The following is a 15,996-nucleotide window of genomic DNA, read 5'->3' as shown; positions in this document are numbered from 1 at the left end:
TGTCTAAGCTGTGTGTTGCTCCATCTTTTTGTCCTATCTTGAAAAGTTATTTATTATGAGAATAAAATGAGCTAATGCTAGAGAGAGCACTTGGGGACATTTAATAACTATTTACATGTGAGCTGGTATTGTTATTTATACCTTATACTAGCTCTGAGAATTGTCAAGGACACTTGTTTTTATACACGGGGGAACAAAACTCTGCCTACTTAAGAAAGGTTGAATAACATTTTTGCTTCTATTTAGGATATCCGTTACTGAAAGTATACTAAAAATGTTTCTTTTAAAAATATATATATATATATATATATAATTACAGATGGGATATACGCCACTACATGTAGGCTGCCACTATGGAAACATCAAGATTGTTAACTTCCTGCTCCAGCATTCTGCAAAAGTAAATGCCAAAACAAAGGTAAACTTCTTTCTCCTTTGTATTTACCAAGTCATTGATCTTGGATCTTGTATGGAAGGGAGTTAAGAGTCTTTTCTTCCATCTTCCTTCTACAGAATGGGTATACACCATTACACCAAGCAGCTCAACAGGGACACACCCATATAATCAATGTGTTGCTTCAAAACAATGCCTCCCCCAATGAACTCACTGTGGTAAGAGCAAAGGGTCAGCTAGGGGAAAAGGGGGGGCTGGGCTGGGCTGCTCGCGTGTTCTTACATCTTTCATTGTGCATCAAGGTTGCTTTTTAGCTTTCATTTGTAGGCATAAGCAGAGCATTCAGTAGAATGAAGGGAAAAGAACAATAACTGTATTGTGGTGAACTGTCCGTAGAGAGAGATGTGGTTAGTGTTTCCCACTTAAAAAACTACAAACCCATTGCTGCCTAGTAGGAAGTACATATGTAAGAAGAAGCACATGTTTGTTTCCTTGATTACTGAGAACATTACAGAGCCTCTCAGATTCCATGTATAGCAACCCAGACTCTGCTGTGTGAGTAGAAACAGGTTAGGTGGCTCTTGTGCAAGGTTCATCTTTAAGGAAACAGCATTTTGTGTGTGACTGTGGGAAAGGACTAGTGAGACACTCGCCTCAGGTTTGCACAGATGACACATGTGCAGACACACAGGTGCTGATGCCCGTGGAGTGACTGGTAATTCCTAGTCCCTGTTTCCCTCTTGCCAGAACGGGAACACTGCCCTGGCCATTGCCCGGAGGCTTGGCTACATCTCGGTGGTGGACACCCTGAAGGTGGTGACCGAAGAGACCGTGACCACAACTGTGAGTAGTGGATGCCACAGCCTGTTACCCCCTTGCCCTGAAAGCCAGTTCTTGGACTGCAGGTTTTCCCAGGCTGTGGGGAGAAGAACCTTGTTCCTCCACTCAGAGACTAAGTGTCATGCTTCCAGATGCTGTTAACCTCATTGATGGCAATCAGCAAAGCAAAACTCTCATTTCTGATATTTAGAAAAATTAAAAACACTAAAAATACCTTTTATCTTTCAAAAGCTATAGAGTTTTTAGTTCCATAGAAAGCTAACTGTGTGTGTTAAATTTGATATAAAAAATATTTAATCAGATGAAGGCAGAAATGTTTTAACAGCCTTTCTTTGGCAGTTTAAGAACTATGAAAACTCTAAGTTGGTTCTTTAAAACATTTTAACTCACAAATGACAATATATCCATTGTCATCGTTATGGTGAAAATATTTTTGTTATAGATACATTCACCATAGGATCCAAATTGATTTTTCCCACCAGGCTGGGTCCTCTTCCATTCACCTGTTGGAGCTTAAATAGAAGAACAATAGGGTGTTGCATTAAAACTTAAATCTTCACCAGGAGGCCTTATTGCATCAAATATATTTTTACAAGCTGCCAGCCTCTAGGATAGGTCATCTCTTTTGAACCTCACCTGATGTCTTTGAACTCTTTCAGGATTTGGTAACTTTGGGATCAAGACCGGGTGTTGCACCATATCAGAGGCTTATTTGAGTTATTCTTGACTCCATGACTCAACACACAGGCCCAGACTGAGTCCATAAAATGTCAGTGTAGGACTCTGCAACACTTGGAATTATCAGCTGTGCTTCTTTTTCTCAAAGACCACTTACCACATGAAGACATAGTTCACATCTTCAGTCTGGATACACAGGGCTGCATACAAAACATGGCTCACGGGACTCTATAGCTTCCTGCCTGTTGAGTTATTTGGCTGTATACAGGTTTTAAAAACTAAAAGTTCAGCCTGATGATCACAAGAGAGAAATTCTATAATTTTCTAAAGAGAAAACAGCAGCTTCGGTCAACTAGAGCAATGGTTGTCAACCAGGGCACATTTCTAACTTCAAGACAGTTTGAATAAATTCCCACATACTCTTTCGTATAAGTCTTGATATTTCATTATCTTAAAATCTATTATTAAATTCTCAAGAAAAGAGTTTAAATAATAATATTTATTAACCTTAATTTTATAGATATGCCATGTAACTCTGTCTAGAGTGGGAAAGGAGAGAAGCACAGGTATTAAACAATGGCCAGATGTCACCATGCTCAAAAGATTTGAAGCCACTGCAATAAATACATGAAACTTCTATTTCAGTGTTAAAGGACTTAAAATGGTTCAAAATATAAATCTTACTTGATTAAATGTCAGTGACTTTCTCATCCATTGCTGTGCCTTGCTAAGTCACTTAAATCATGTCTGACTCTTTGACCCCATGGACTGTAGCCCACCAGGCTTCTCTGTCCTTGGGATTCTCCAGGCAAGAGTACTGGAGTGGGTTGCCATTTCCTCCTCCAGGGCATCTTCTGGACCCAGGGATCGAACCTGCATCTTTTTTTATGTCTGCTGCATTACAGGCAGGTTCTTTACTACTAGCACCACCTGGAAAGCCCATTAGGAAAGTTCAAAATGTTTCTTTGATGTCGAAAGAGTTTTAGGAGAAAATAAAGTCACAGACTAAGACAGTTAAGTTATAGCCTCAGGAAATGTACTGAGAGAAAAGCGTTTTGGGGCTCCAGTTCCTAGTGAAAGAATGTGCACAGTAATCATACCATTTCTCACACAACATCATTAGCTGACTTGGTAGGTGATTTTCTGCCAGAGAGAAAAGAAAGGACTCATGCTAACAGGAGGCAGAGTTTGCCTGGTGCAGTGAATGAGCCTCCACCAAATGAAGCTTTCACAGTGCCTGTAAGAGTCCACGCAAGTCCCTGAGACTGAGTCCAGTGTTGCAGTATCAAAGCTTTATTTCAAGCTGAGACACCGCCTTCTCAGCCTTCGCTCTGCAGTTACATCCAGCTCAGACAGGACTGTAGCAGTTCAGGGTGGGGGTCTGTGATCCTAAACTAAGCAAGCACAGGGCAGCCTCCAGCACAGGCGGGTCTTTCTCCAGCAGCTATGGAAGCCCCAGCAGCCACTGTCCCCATAAGCAGACGTCAATTTTTCAGCAACCTTAAAAATCAGACTGCATCAGGACTTCCCTGATGGTCCAGTGGTCAAGACTTTGCACTTCCACTGCCAGGGGGCACAGGTTCTATCCCTGGTACAGAAATAAGACCTCATATGTGGTGCAGCTTGGCCAAAAAAAAAAGACGACATCTTTGATAGGAGTGCCATGTTTAATATGGAAATTCTGAGAAAGGTGCTTTAGTTAATGACTTTACAATCATGGCTGAATAGGAAACTGAGTAACTAGAACTGGATATACAAAACATACAAATTAAGCTATTTAAATTGCATTGTTTAAAATTTCCATCAGAGCACTTCAGTCACTCGGATGTTGATTTCTAATAGCATTCTCTGATAAAGGAAACCAGGCCTCCTTGGAGAAGTGACAAAAAATCTAGAGCTGGGGCAGGAAATATTACAAGATGAGCCTGGAACCTCTGTAGTGCCATAAAGGATTCCCCCCAACAACTGCCATATAAATAAGTACACATATATAAAATGATGAGATATATTAATATTAAAGGGACACAGGAATCCACTGAAAGAGTTCCCAGTGGCCAAAGCTGGAACAATTTGAGCAAAAGAAATACAGTGGAATTGGGGTACAGATGCAAAGTATAAAACATATATCTATGCATTCTTACTGATACAGATAAATGAATAACTAGAGAATAAAAGATGAATTCCTCAGTCAAAAGAATTCCAAATAATTGATGAAAATGGTTCACCATCAGGGAGGTAGAACATGATTCCCCACTGCTGAAGTATATCTGAGTATAGTAACTTCCCTCCAGAGAAAACAGTACAGAGACTGAGGGAAGTAGAGTAATTCTCTGATGAAGAAAACTGATCAACAGCCTGATGACCAAGCACATCAACACCCATAAATCATGTTGATGGTACATATCCTTCATGTAATATGATGAAAATGGCATTTTACCATGGTGATATTCCTCCCCCAAAACATATAACCCCAGTCTAATCAATGAGAAAAACATGAGAAAATCTCAGTTTAGGGACATTCTACAAAATACCTGAGCAGTTCACCCTGAAACTGTCAAGGTCATTAAAAACATGGAAAGTCTGAGAAACTGTCACAGCTATAGGAGCCTAAGGAGATTGACAACTAAAGAGAACACGGTATCCTGGATGAGATGCTAGAACAGTAAAACGATATTTGGCAAAAACTAAGGAAAGCTGAATAAAATATAGACTTTAATAATAATAAATCAATATTGACTCATTAATTGCAACAAACGTACCTTGCTAATGTATGCTAATAAAAGGGAAATGGGGTGAAAATTCTACTATCCTTACAATTTTTGTGTAAATCTAAAACTGTTCTAATACAAAATACTCGTTTTTTTAATGTTCAATTACAGTATTACATGCTGGGGAAATACCAAGTAATGCTTTATTTCAACGTGACTTGTACTACTGGTCTTTCATTTGCTCAGATTAAAAGAGGACTCATTTTAAAACTAAAACATATTAAGTCATTCATATTTTCAAACAAGTAATACTGTCAGTGTCCTTTGGATAGATACAATCTATCTAGGTAAAAGTTATCAAAGAACAAGTAAAAATTCAGTAAAGCCTTTGCTCTGTAATATACCATTTTTAAGATTTTGTAGATGTTCAAATTATTCTGCAAATGCATCATCTCTAAAATATTTTCTGCAAACACATAATTGTAAAAGTTATGTTTTAAAATCTTAATATTTTGTTTTAGAAATTAAAACATACACATAGGAGGAAAAACAAAAGAAGTGGCTGGCTTGGCAGAAGCAACAAAGACATATTTCTTGCCTTTCATCTGGTTTATCTTCAGCTAGGACTTTTAGTGGAGTCGGGTGGCAGGTTCATCACACCATGAAAAAGTGTAGCAATAGACTAAGAGAGGCAGTGTCTCTCTCCTTCCCTTTGAAAAAACTTTATTCAGGACCTAAATCTTTTAAGCTGATGTGCTTTGCCACTAGAACTCTTTCACCTTGTATTCATTCTCTGCCATGTATATGATGAGGACCTCAGTGCTACTAAGGAATATTTTTGATGTTATTTTGTAGGCGGGAGCTTCAAGGTATTCATCAATCCCACACATAAATCCCACAGTAAACCTATAGATTAATTTAGGAAGAAATGAATAGTCTCAGTAAAATGTGCTGTTTACTCATACTAAAGTGACTGCTTTTTTTGTTACTAGACTGTCATAGAGAAGCACAAAATGAATGTTCCAGAAACTATGAATGAAGTTCTTGATATGTCTGATGATGAAGGTATGAAAACCTCCTTTGAGTTTGTTGTAACAAAGAGTGACTGTGTATTTGTTTCCTGAAGGAAATTCATTGCAAAAATATTTTTAGAAGCATTAATATGTTTTGTTGTAGTATCAACAGTATGCACTTTTCACACTTACATTGTTCACTTAAATCATGCAGTTCGTAAAGCCAACGCCCCTGAAATGCTCAGTGATGGCGAATATATCTCAGATGTTGAAGAAGGTATTTGCAAATTTTTATTGTGATAAAATTTAACTACCAGTTTTATCTTCCATTTCTTATCTTGAAATATAACCCTTCCCTGAGTTACTAACTTTTCATTTTATCTTGTGATTATTAATTAATGTATCATTTAAACAATATGTATTTGATATCACTGTCTTCTTTTAGTCTCTTTGAGTGCCCTTCCCTTGAACCCATTTTCCTGCTTGAAAATACAAGTGTCACTACTTATCAGGATTACTTTCTTTCTATTTGTTGCTATTAAGTAGAAAAGTGATATTTTGATTGCTTACATTTGAAAATCTAGAAAAGAAAATCTGTTTATATCTAAAATTTTTTTTCATAAGTAAGTGAAGGTTTATGAGGAAGGGCTTAAATGCCCATTCTAGGATGTACTCTAAGCTTTGCAGTGAAAGCTATTTTTGTTCTTGAACTCATAATGAAAAGCCAACCTGAAAAAACTTGCTTTCAAAATATAAATTTTCAATCTTGATTTCATGAAAGAGACAAAATATAGATGATTATACCTATTCTTCATGTGCTTAAAAGAACCTTTTAGTTTCCTGCCTCACTTAAAAATTAGTGCATTTAAGCAGGTCATGGTATGTAGATATATTAATGAAATTATATCTTTATTGTTCATTGAAAAACTGACATGTTTACAGTGAATAAATATAAAGATGGCAGATGTTGGCATTTTACTGAAATGTTTACTTAGAGTAGAATATGTATTTATGTTTCTTTCCTGCATCATTTGACTCTCCCAAACAACGTTCTGTCTTTTTGCTTCTCCATTTGCCATCTCTCATGTTGTTTTTTTCTTTTGGATCAGTCTTAGCGCAGCTACTCTTTCTTTGCCTCTAGGTCACCTTTATTGCAATTATTGGTTCCTTCTTTGGCTTGTCCAGTTTTCATTGGAAACCTAAGTAGTGGGAAAGCCTACCCGATCCAAAGTCACTTTAGCTTTTTCGGTGACCAGGGGCTTCCTCCTGTAAGTGCATTGTGACCAGAACTGCCCTCCTAGGAATGCTTATGTCTTGATGACTTAGGGACTTGGTAATTTAGGGACTTGAAAGTACCTGTCTCATTGTTTGTGAATGTAGTTTTGGTAAATGTTAAAGGCATATACTCATCATTTTTCTTTCTTTTTCTGTAAACCATCAACTATATATTTATTTCTGTTAATCCCCCAATGGATAATACTTGTATCATCTTTAGGACGCAATGAGTAATATGCCTTACTGTCATATTATATTTCAGTGCTTTCTTTTGCAGCATTGTCAGAGTAATTTCTCATGTGCAGAAGCAAAAAGAAAAATGATGGTCTCACAGAGATGCATACACACAGAAAATGTGATGTAAAAAGTACATTTTCAAATAAAATTGTTATGAAATATAATATGACAATCAAAGACCTAAAAATGTGCTAATTTCTAACAGAATATCCCCAAAGAGCTGCACTGATGAGAGGCCAAGTTTGAATGGACATTATAACAACCTTCTACATGTGGAAAACTTTAATTTCCAAAAAGAAGAAATTTTGCATCTCTTAAAGATAATTCACTTAGCTGTTTAACTAGAAATGAAAATTATTTCTTCTAGATTTATATCAGCTTGGGAACTTGAAATGAACAAGCAAATTTTCATTCTCATTTTATCTATCTTTCTGCCCTTGCATGTGTCCAGGGGCTCCTGGAAGCAAATGGCTCTTGATTTCATAATGTGTAGAATTTAATGTTGAAATGGGGTTGGTTAAAGGTCATTCAGTCTGAACAACCATCACTTAGTGCTGGAATTACCTCTGTTAGGAGATCCTTTTCCCAGATGCCTCAATGTGAGTTCCCCAATTCTCGGTCTGCCTATTCCTGTGAACAACTCTGGCTTTAAAAATTCTTCATTTTATGGAGCACTTTGTCACTGATTCAGGCTTTAACTCAGTAACTCAGGCTCTGATCAGTTTGGCACTATTTAGAACAAAAGCTGCCTCATTCATGTCATAATCCTTCTGATATTTAAAAACACTTTTCATGTTTCTTGTCAGTGTTTTTTCCTTCAGTCATATTATTGGCACTTCCTCCCCCTGTTCCCTTACCATCATGGTCAGTCTCCTATGTCCATTGCAATGTGTCTGTATCCATCTCCAACTGAGGTGGCCAGAACTGAGCACCATATTCAAGGTATAGTCTGATCAAAGCAGAGTCTATCAGGGCTCTTGTGTTGTCCATAGAAGATACTAAAAGTCTATAATTGAAGATAAAAATACTGTTGAGATTATAATATATACTTAATTGAGTCCTATTAATATTACTGTCAGCTAATGTCCCTAAATTTTGCCTTCATGAGGTCCAGTAAACCACATTAGCCCTTTATCACATACTTGTATCATTCTCTGCTGCATGTGCTAGCATTTCTATTTTACTCCAAATCCTACAACAAATCATTTTGAAAGTTTAATTTGAAAAGGAACCCTACAACTGCAATGATAGTATTTACATCTGACTCATTTGTCTAGTAGATTTGCCAGAGCTTTGCCACTGTGGTCTGATTTGGTGCTGCTGGTTTCATTAAGCCCTTTTGAATGGAAACAAATGTTTATTTCCATGGAACCACAGCATATTGTGAATCTATGTGAGAGTTAGTAAGATCTTCAGGTTTCCCAGGTGCTAAGAATATCAACAGCTTTTAAAAGCAAATAAAAATAATAAGCAAAATATGCTGTCAGTTTTTCTCAAGAAGAATGAATTTGTAACATGGGAAAATATAATCTGAATTATAAAAATAAAGTGAACATTGAGGGAACAGTGCCAAAAGTAGTCTCTTTTTCTCCACCTTTCTTTTTAATTTTTGCTTTCTCTTTGTCCTCTTGCGTTGGTCCATAGTGAGAAATTAGTCTAAGTTAAAAAAAAAAAAAAAAGCAATGTTGATTAATTTCTAAAAAAAATTTTTCAGAAAAACAAGGCTAAATGTTATCAGTGAATGACCTAAGGAAACAATGGAGCCAAGTTATAGAGCAGAACAAAGGCTGACGTGTCAGCACAGCAGAGATAAAGCAATGTGTTTAAGGCAGGTGATGAGTTCACATGTCGTATGGGTAAGGGGCAAGTAGACCTACTTGGAGGGCCAGACTAATTCACAGACATCTTAATGCTCTACTTTTTTCTTTCCCAGAAAATATGTTACATGCATATAAAATTAATATACATGCAAAATTAATGTTGATTCCAGTACCACTTAGAGTTTTAAGTTTTGCAATTCAGTTTGTCATTAAAAAGAAAGAAAAAACTAAATTGGGGGAGGGAAGAGAGAGGGAAGGAAGAAAGAGAAAGGAAAGAAGGAAAGGAAAGGAGAGAGAGGAATGAAAGAAGAAAATTGAGATTAAGATTCAATTTGTCTTCTAGTTTGAGTCCTGCTCCCAAGAGTCACCATTGGCTTTGATTCAACAGTGATTTTACATTGCAAATTCCTAGAAAATGTATTTTGTCAATTTTTAAGAATGTATAATCATGTTATTTTAGCTTGCAAAATTCTAGTGGGTTGGGTTATAGCAATAAATCTAAAGAACTGCAGATGGGACATAATGAGACCTGGAATGAAGTCATGGAAAGTAAAACCCCAAAAAGCAGCTCTGTGAAATAGGACTCCACTGAACAGGTTTCTGAGACAACTGGGTGAGACAACTCTTGCTGGGAAGAATTATTTAATTCCCAGTTAGTTACAATTCAGATAAGACTGCAGAAGCTCTTCAGGATCAAATGTAGACCCTAAAATATTAAAAGAAAATGCTAAGAATCTAAGTACACTTAGAAATAATTGTCAGATAGGAATACCACAGCCTACCAGGTTATTGTGATGTTTCCTATTAAAGGAAATCCAAAAATCTGGAAACTAGATTCCAGATCCCTCGAGGAGCAAAGAAGAGGTTCATGAAGCAGAATAAATCTGTCTGACCCAGGAAAAAAGTTTTATGTACTAAAACTGCTATCAATTGGTCCTTTGGAATTGAAGCAGTAGATATCTAAAGGCTTGATATCAGGCTTGAGCCTCTCAGAATGTAAACTCTTATAAAAATCTGTGTGTGTGTGTATATATATATATATATTTTTTTTTTTTTTTTTAAAGAATGAGATTCTTTCTTTGTGTGGTGGGTCAAAATCTTTGGATACGTTATTCATAAAAACATTTTTAAAAGTCTAAAAAATTGAAAATAGTCAGATAGGTGTAGATAGGTGTAGCTTTGAGATATAATAAAGCACTGATGTTTCATCTGATAATATGAGAGAGTCGTAATCGGCTCACTTTTGCATCAAAATCAGTGCCTAATGGAAACAAACCACAAATTTCAAAGAACTAAAATGGCAGATCAGTATCCTATAGCCCAAGCTCTTCATTATACTGGTGAGAAGTAAAGCCCAAATAAATGTTGTGTTACTTGGCCAACCAGGTTAGTGGCAGAGCGGGACAAGAAGACACATCTGCCAGTCTGTGGCGTTAGATCATCTCTTTCACAACTACGGTAACATGAGCTGTGTTCTTACATTAGAACCCAAGATTGAACTTTTTTTTTGAGCTTCAAAAAAAAATGTGTGCTTAGGAAAAGGAACAAATTGAAACTTGTCACAAAGTAATAATCATTCTTTTTTAAAGACCCAATGAAACTACAAGAGATGGTCCTCTGATCATCTTGGCAAAAGACCAACATTCACATTCACGTAGAAGAGCTATAAACATAAGGTAGAATGGATTTTAAGAACTCAAAGCAAGTAGTTTTAGCAAACATATCCAAGTATTCTTAGTCAGGGGAGAAAAAGTAGAATTTCATTTGGCACAATCTGAAATTCAAAAAAGTTGGAAAAATTATTTTGGGAAACACAAAGCCAGATATTGGGGGAGATGCCCTATAGCACTTCTTCTCACCAAGTGCTTTAGACTATCCTGATCTCCTAGTCATCCTAATAAATACATCAGACTATCATGTTTTTAGCTTTACAGATCTGGAAGGAAGCCTTGAAGATTAGTTTGCCTCCAGGTGGTCCAAGGGAGTCCTGGTTGCTATGCAGAGACTGCCCTTCACTTGAAATCTTACCATTTTATAAATACCTGTAAAATCATAACATCTAACTTCTTGCCTGATGTTTCTCTGCTTACAAATGACCTTTCAAACAGATAGCACATAATTGCATGCTACTCTGGCATGGCAACCCACTCCAGTATTCTTGCCTAGAGAATCCCATGGACAGAGGAGCCTGGCAGGCTATGGTCAATAGAGTTCAAAGAGTCAGACACACCTAAAGTGACTTAACACGCACACTCAGCAATAAAGTCAAAATGAAATACCAGATGCAGAGACCTAATCTTAGTCTCTGTTGTCTCCCTAGAACCTAGTACAGGGCCTGGAACAAAACAGCTCTTCAGTATGTGTTTGCACAGCTGCAACCAAACAGAGGAGACTCAAGGAAAGGAGAGTTGTATACAGGTTTCTGAGAACAGGCAAGATGAAGACAATGTGCCTCCCGTGCTCCCTGTTCCGGCCGTTGTACCCCTCCTCACTGAGACAGCCTTAGGCGACATAGTGAATCACTAAACACCTTTATAATGACTCTCCTAAGAGGTACCTACAGCTCAAAGAATAGTTCATGAATTTAAAAGAATTTCCAGCTAAAGGACAAGACCTGTGGGCTGAGATAGAAGTCTTGATTTTCAAACAGAGTCCGTTCTGTCTTTGTTAGCCTGTCTTTGGAATTGGAATGGTTTAGTGATCTTCAGCCACACTGCCCACTTACCCAGCCATGTACTTGCCGTGTCTATTCAGAATCTCACAGATGTCTCAGCCTGCCCTAAACATACCCTGCAAACAGTGTTTCTTCCCACCCTTTTCCAGGTCAGTAAACAGCTCCACCACCCAAGCCAAAACCTGTGGTTCTGTGCAATATCCCTTTCTTATACTTACATCCAGTCCATCAGTGAATCTATCCATTCTGCTTCCAGAATACATCCCACATCCCTCCACTTCCCACCGCCACCACTCTGATCCACCCGCTGACATGCCGCCCGTGGAATATTGCAGAAGCCTCCTTGCAAGTCTCCACTTCTGCGCTTTCCCCACAGGCTCAGTTTTCTACACAACATTCTCAACAATCTTTTAAAATGTAAATTGGATCGTGTTATTCCATTCCCCAGCTTCAAACCCTCCAAAGCTCATTTGTTGTTCAGTTGCTAAGTTGTGTACAACTCTTTGTGACCCCATGGCTTCCCTGTCCTTCACTGTCTCCTGGAGTTTGCTCACACTCATATCCATTGAGTCAGTGATGCCATCCAACTATCTCATCCTCTGTCACCCGCTTCTCCTCCTGCCCTCAACCTTTCCCAGCATCAGGGTCTTTTCAAATGAGTCAGCTCTTCTCATCAGGTGGCCAAAGTGTTGGAGCTTCAACATCAGTCCTAACCAATGAATATTCAGGGTTGATTTCCTTTAGGATTGACTGGTTTGATCTCCTTACAGTCCAAGGGACTCTCAAGCGACTCCCTGAAGCTCATAGCTAGGTTTTAAAGATTCATATATATTGTTGTATATAACTGTAGTTCATTTGTTTTCATTTCTATATATTATTCCATATGCCTGGATCATAATTTGGTTATCCATTCTCCTGTGGATGGAAGCATGGGTTGTTTCCAGGGTGGGGCTGTTGCAAACAAAGCTGCTATAAACCTTATATATGTTTCCTGGTACACATACATATATGTACATTTCTGTAGGGTATAACCCTAGGATTTTAGTTGCTAAGCTGTAGCTTATGCAAAGACAATAGAATTCATCACAACCAGGTAGCACTAAACTAGGATTATAAAATTAGATAGTGAGGCTATTAAAAAAAAAAACAACAGGAAAATAATGTAAAGAAAGCTATTATAACACCAGGAGGAGGCTGTGATGGGATAAGAGTGTGGGTGGCGGCTTCTGGGGTGCTGATGTTCTATTTCTTAACCTCTGTGTATTTATTTTATAACAGGCTGTTAAAATGTATGTTGCATGTCATGTATTCATTTGCACGGTTGCTGTATTTCAAAATAAAAGTAGCTACCTCTTCTAAATAATACACATACACCCCCAAACTAGAGTCCGTTCTGTCTTTGTTAGCCTGTCTTTGGAATTGGAATGGTTTAGTGAAATACAAAAGTAAAATAAAAACTTCCCAAGGCTTTACAGTGTACTTACAGTAAAACTCACAGCCTTTCCGTGGTCAGTGAATCCTGTGTAATATGGCCCCTGGTTCCTCTTTTGCATTCTTTCAATCACACTTTTTGATTTCTTCCTAATACTCATCTCAATATGTTAGTCATCAGTTTCAGAAAAGCAAACTTTTTCTGGCAAGGGCCAACAGTTAATATTTTCAATTTTTCAGGCCGCATGGTCTGTGTCCTAACTATTCAACTCTGCTATTGTAGCCCCAATAGCTAACAGAACAAATGAGCAGGGATGTGGGCAATAAAGCTTGATTTACAAAAACCGGCAGGGGACTGGAATTTGCCCAGACTGTCATTTGCCAAGTTGGGATTAATTTTATGTTCTTTCAAAGTAGGCTGTTAGTGCCATGGAAGCAGAGCTGTCTTATCACCATCAGAGCACTTAAGACACATCCATAGGAGTCCTCACTCAGGAGGAGTGTTGCCACCTGTGTCTCTTTCCTTCCCCATCCCCACCCCGTCCCCACCTAGGATTCGAAATAAATGAACACTCTCAACGAAACACACAAGGTACTTACCATTTATGGAGCCCTTTCTATGTTCTAGGCATTAAGCACCATTCATTTCATGTACTATGTTGTTTAAGCCTCATGACCCTCTAATTTAGAGCCATTGGTATCCCCATTTTATAGATGTGAAAATAAGTTCCAGCAAGGTTAAAGACCTTGGTCAAGGTAACACAAATCAGTTCAGGGGCTTATAGTGGAATCCCAGTCTCTAGCCTCTAACATCCAGGTAATTTAGATAAGAGTCCTAAAACAATTGGATTATTGTAAGTTGTAAATGAGATAATGTATAAAGGTTAGCACGGAGAGATAAGAAAGCCTCCCTCAGCAATCAGTGCAGAGAAATATAGGAAAACAACAGAATGGGAAAGACTAGAGATCTCTTCAGGAAAATTAGAGATACCAAGGGAACATTTCATGCAAAAATGGGCTCAATAAAGGACAGAAATAGTACGGACGTAACAGAAGCAGAAGATATTAAGAAGAGGTGGCAAGAATACACAGAAGAACTATACAAAAAAGGTTTTCATGACCCAGATTACCATGATAGTGTGATCACTCACCTCGATCCACACATCCAGGAATGAGAAGTCAAGTGGGGCTTAGGAAGCATCACTATGAAGAAAGCCAGTGGAGGTGATGGAATTCCAGTTGAGCTATTTCAAATCCTAAAAGATGATGCTGTGAACGTGCTGCACTCAATATGCCAGCAAATTTGGAAAACTCAGCAGTGGTCACAGGACGGGAAAAGGTCAGTTTTTATTCCAATCCCTAAGAAAGCCAATGCCAAGGAGTGCTCAAACTACTGCACAGTTGCACTCATCTCACAGGTTAGCGAAGTAATGCTCAAAATTCTCCAAGCCAGGCTTCAACAGTACGTGAACTGTGAACTTCTAGATGTTCAAGCTGGTTTTAGAAAAGGCAGAGGAACTAGAGATCAAATTGCCAACATCCATTGGATCATCGAAAAAGCAAAAGAGTTCCAGAAAAACATCTACTTCTGCTTTATTGACTATACCAAAGCCTTTGACTATATGGACCACAACAAACTATGGAAAATTCTGAAAGAGAGTGGAATACTAGACCACCTGACCTGCCTCTTGAGAAATCTATATGCACGTTAAGAAGCAACAGTTAGAACTGGACATGGAACAACAGACTGGTTCCAAATTGGGAAAGGAGTACATCAAGGCTGTATATTGTCACCCTGCTTATTTAACTTATATGCTGAGTACATCATGAGAAATGCTAGGCTGGATGAAGCACAAGTTGGAATCAAGATTGCCGGGAGAAGTATCAATAACCTCAGATATGCAGATGACACCACTCTATGGCAGAAAGCGAAGAAGAGCTAAAAAGCCTCTTGATGAAAGTGAAAGAGGAGACTGAAAAAGTTGGCTTAAAACTCAACATTCAGAAAACTAAGATCACGGCATCTGGTCCCATCACTTCATGGCAAATAGGTGGAGAAACAGTGGAAACAGCATCAGACTTTATTTTTTGGTGCTCCAAAATCACTGCAGGTGGTGACTATAGCCATGAAATTAAAAGATGCTTGCTCCTTGGAAGAAAAGTTATGACCAACCTAGATAGCATATTGAAAAGCAGAGATATTACTTTGCCAACAAGGTCCGTCTAGTCAAAGCTATGGTTTTTCCCATAGTCATGTATGGATGTGAGAGTTGAACTATAAAGAAAGCTGAAAAAAAAAAAAGAAAGCTGAGCGCCAAAGAATTGATGCTTTTGAACTGTGGTGTTGGAGAAGACACTTGAGAGTCCCTTGGACAGCAAGGAGATCCAACCAGTCCATCCTAAAGGAGATCAGTCCTGAATATTCATTGGAAAGACTAATGCTGAAGCTGAAACTCCAGTACTTTGGCCACATGATGCGAAGAACTGACATTTGAAAAGACCCTGATGCTGGGAAAGATTGAAGGCGGGAGAAGGGGAAGATAGAGGATGAGATGGTTGGATGGCATCACCGACTCAATGGACATGAGTTTGAGTAAGCCCCAGGAGTTGATGATGGACAGGGAGGCCTGGCGTGCTGCAGTCCATGGTGTCGCAAAGAGTCAGACAAGACTGAACTGAACTGATAAAGGTTAACCCAGACATCTCCGTGAATGTTAGTTACAAGGCACTTTATCTTACTTAATCTTCTCAGAGTAGTTGAGAGCAGTTTTGGAACTATTCTTATTCCTAGTTTACATTTAGTCCTAATTCAAAGCCCTAATCTAGAGTTTTATTAACCCTCACTTGCATTAAGGAATCCGAGCCTAAAGGGGTTCAAGATACTTGTTCAGGTTCACATCGCCAATGAAACTGTAATTTGAATTTA

The 15,996-nt window shown here is 38.2% G+C and overlaps 1 protein-coding gene across 7 annotated transcripts in view; it reads left to right on the top strand.

Annotated features, from left to right (window-relative positions):
- The window catches only part of ANK3 (ankyrin 3), a 720,826-nt gene that overhangs the window by 575,471 nt on the left and 129,359 nt on the right, over positions 1–15,996 (top strand). For 5 of the 7 annotated variants that reach the window (XM_061161588.1, XM_061161586.1, XM_061161587.1 and 2 more), the window contains exons 20-24: positions 320–418; positions 514–612; positions 1,142–1,237; positions 5,613–5,685; positions 5,848–5,910. In XM_061161588.1, the coding sequence (XP_061017571.1) occupies positions 320–418; positions 514–612; positions 1,142–1,237; positions 5,613–5,685; positions 5,848–5,910 (430 nt within the window). The remainder of the gene's footprint in view (positions 1–319; positions 419–513; positions 613–1,141; positions 1,238–5,612; positions 5,686–5,847; positions 5,911–15,996) is intronic. The other 2 variants (XM_061161582.1, XM_061161580.1) reach the window with 1 other exon arrangement.

Source organism: Dama dama, chromosome 15 (genome assembly GCF_033118175.1).
Source record: "Dama dama isolate Ldn47 chromosome 15, ASM3311817v1, whole genome shotgun sequence".
Classification (NCBI taxonomy): domain Eukaryota; kingdom Metazoa; phylum Chordata; class Mammalia; order Artiodactyla; family Cervidae; genus Dama; species Dama dama.
The sequence above is the reverse complement of the archived record's forward strand: the minus strand, read 5'-3'. Positions and strand labels throughout refer to the sequence as shown.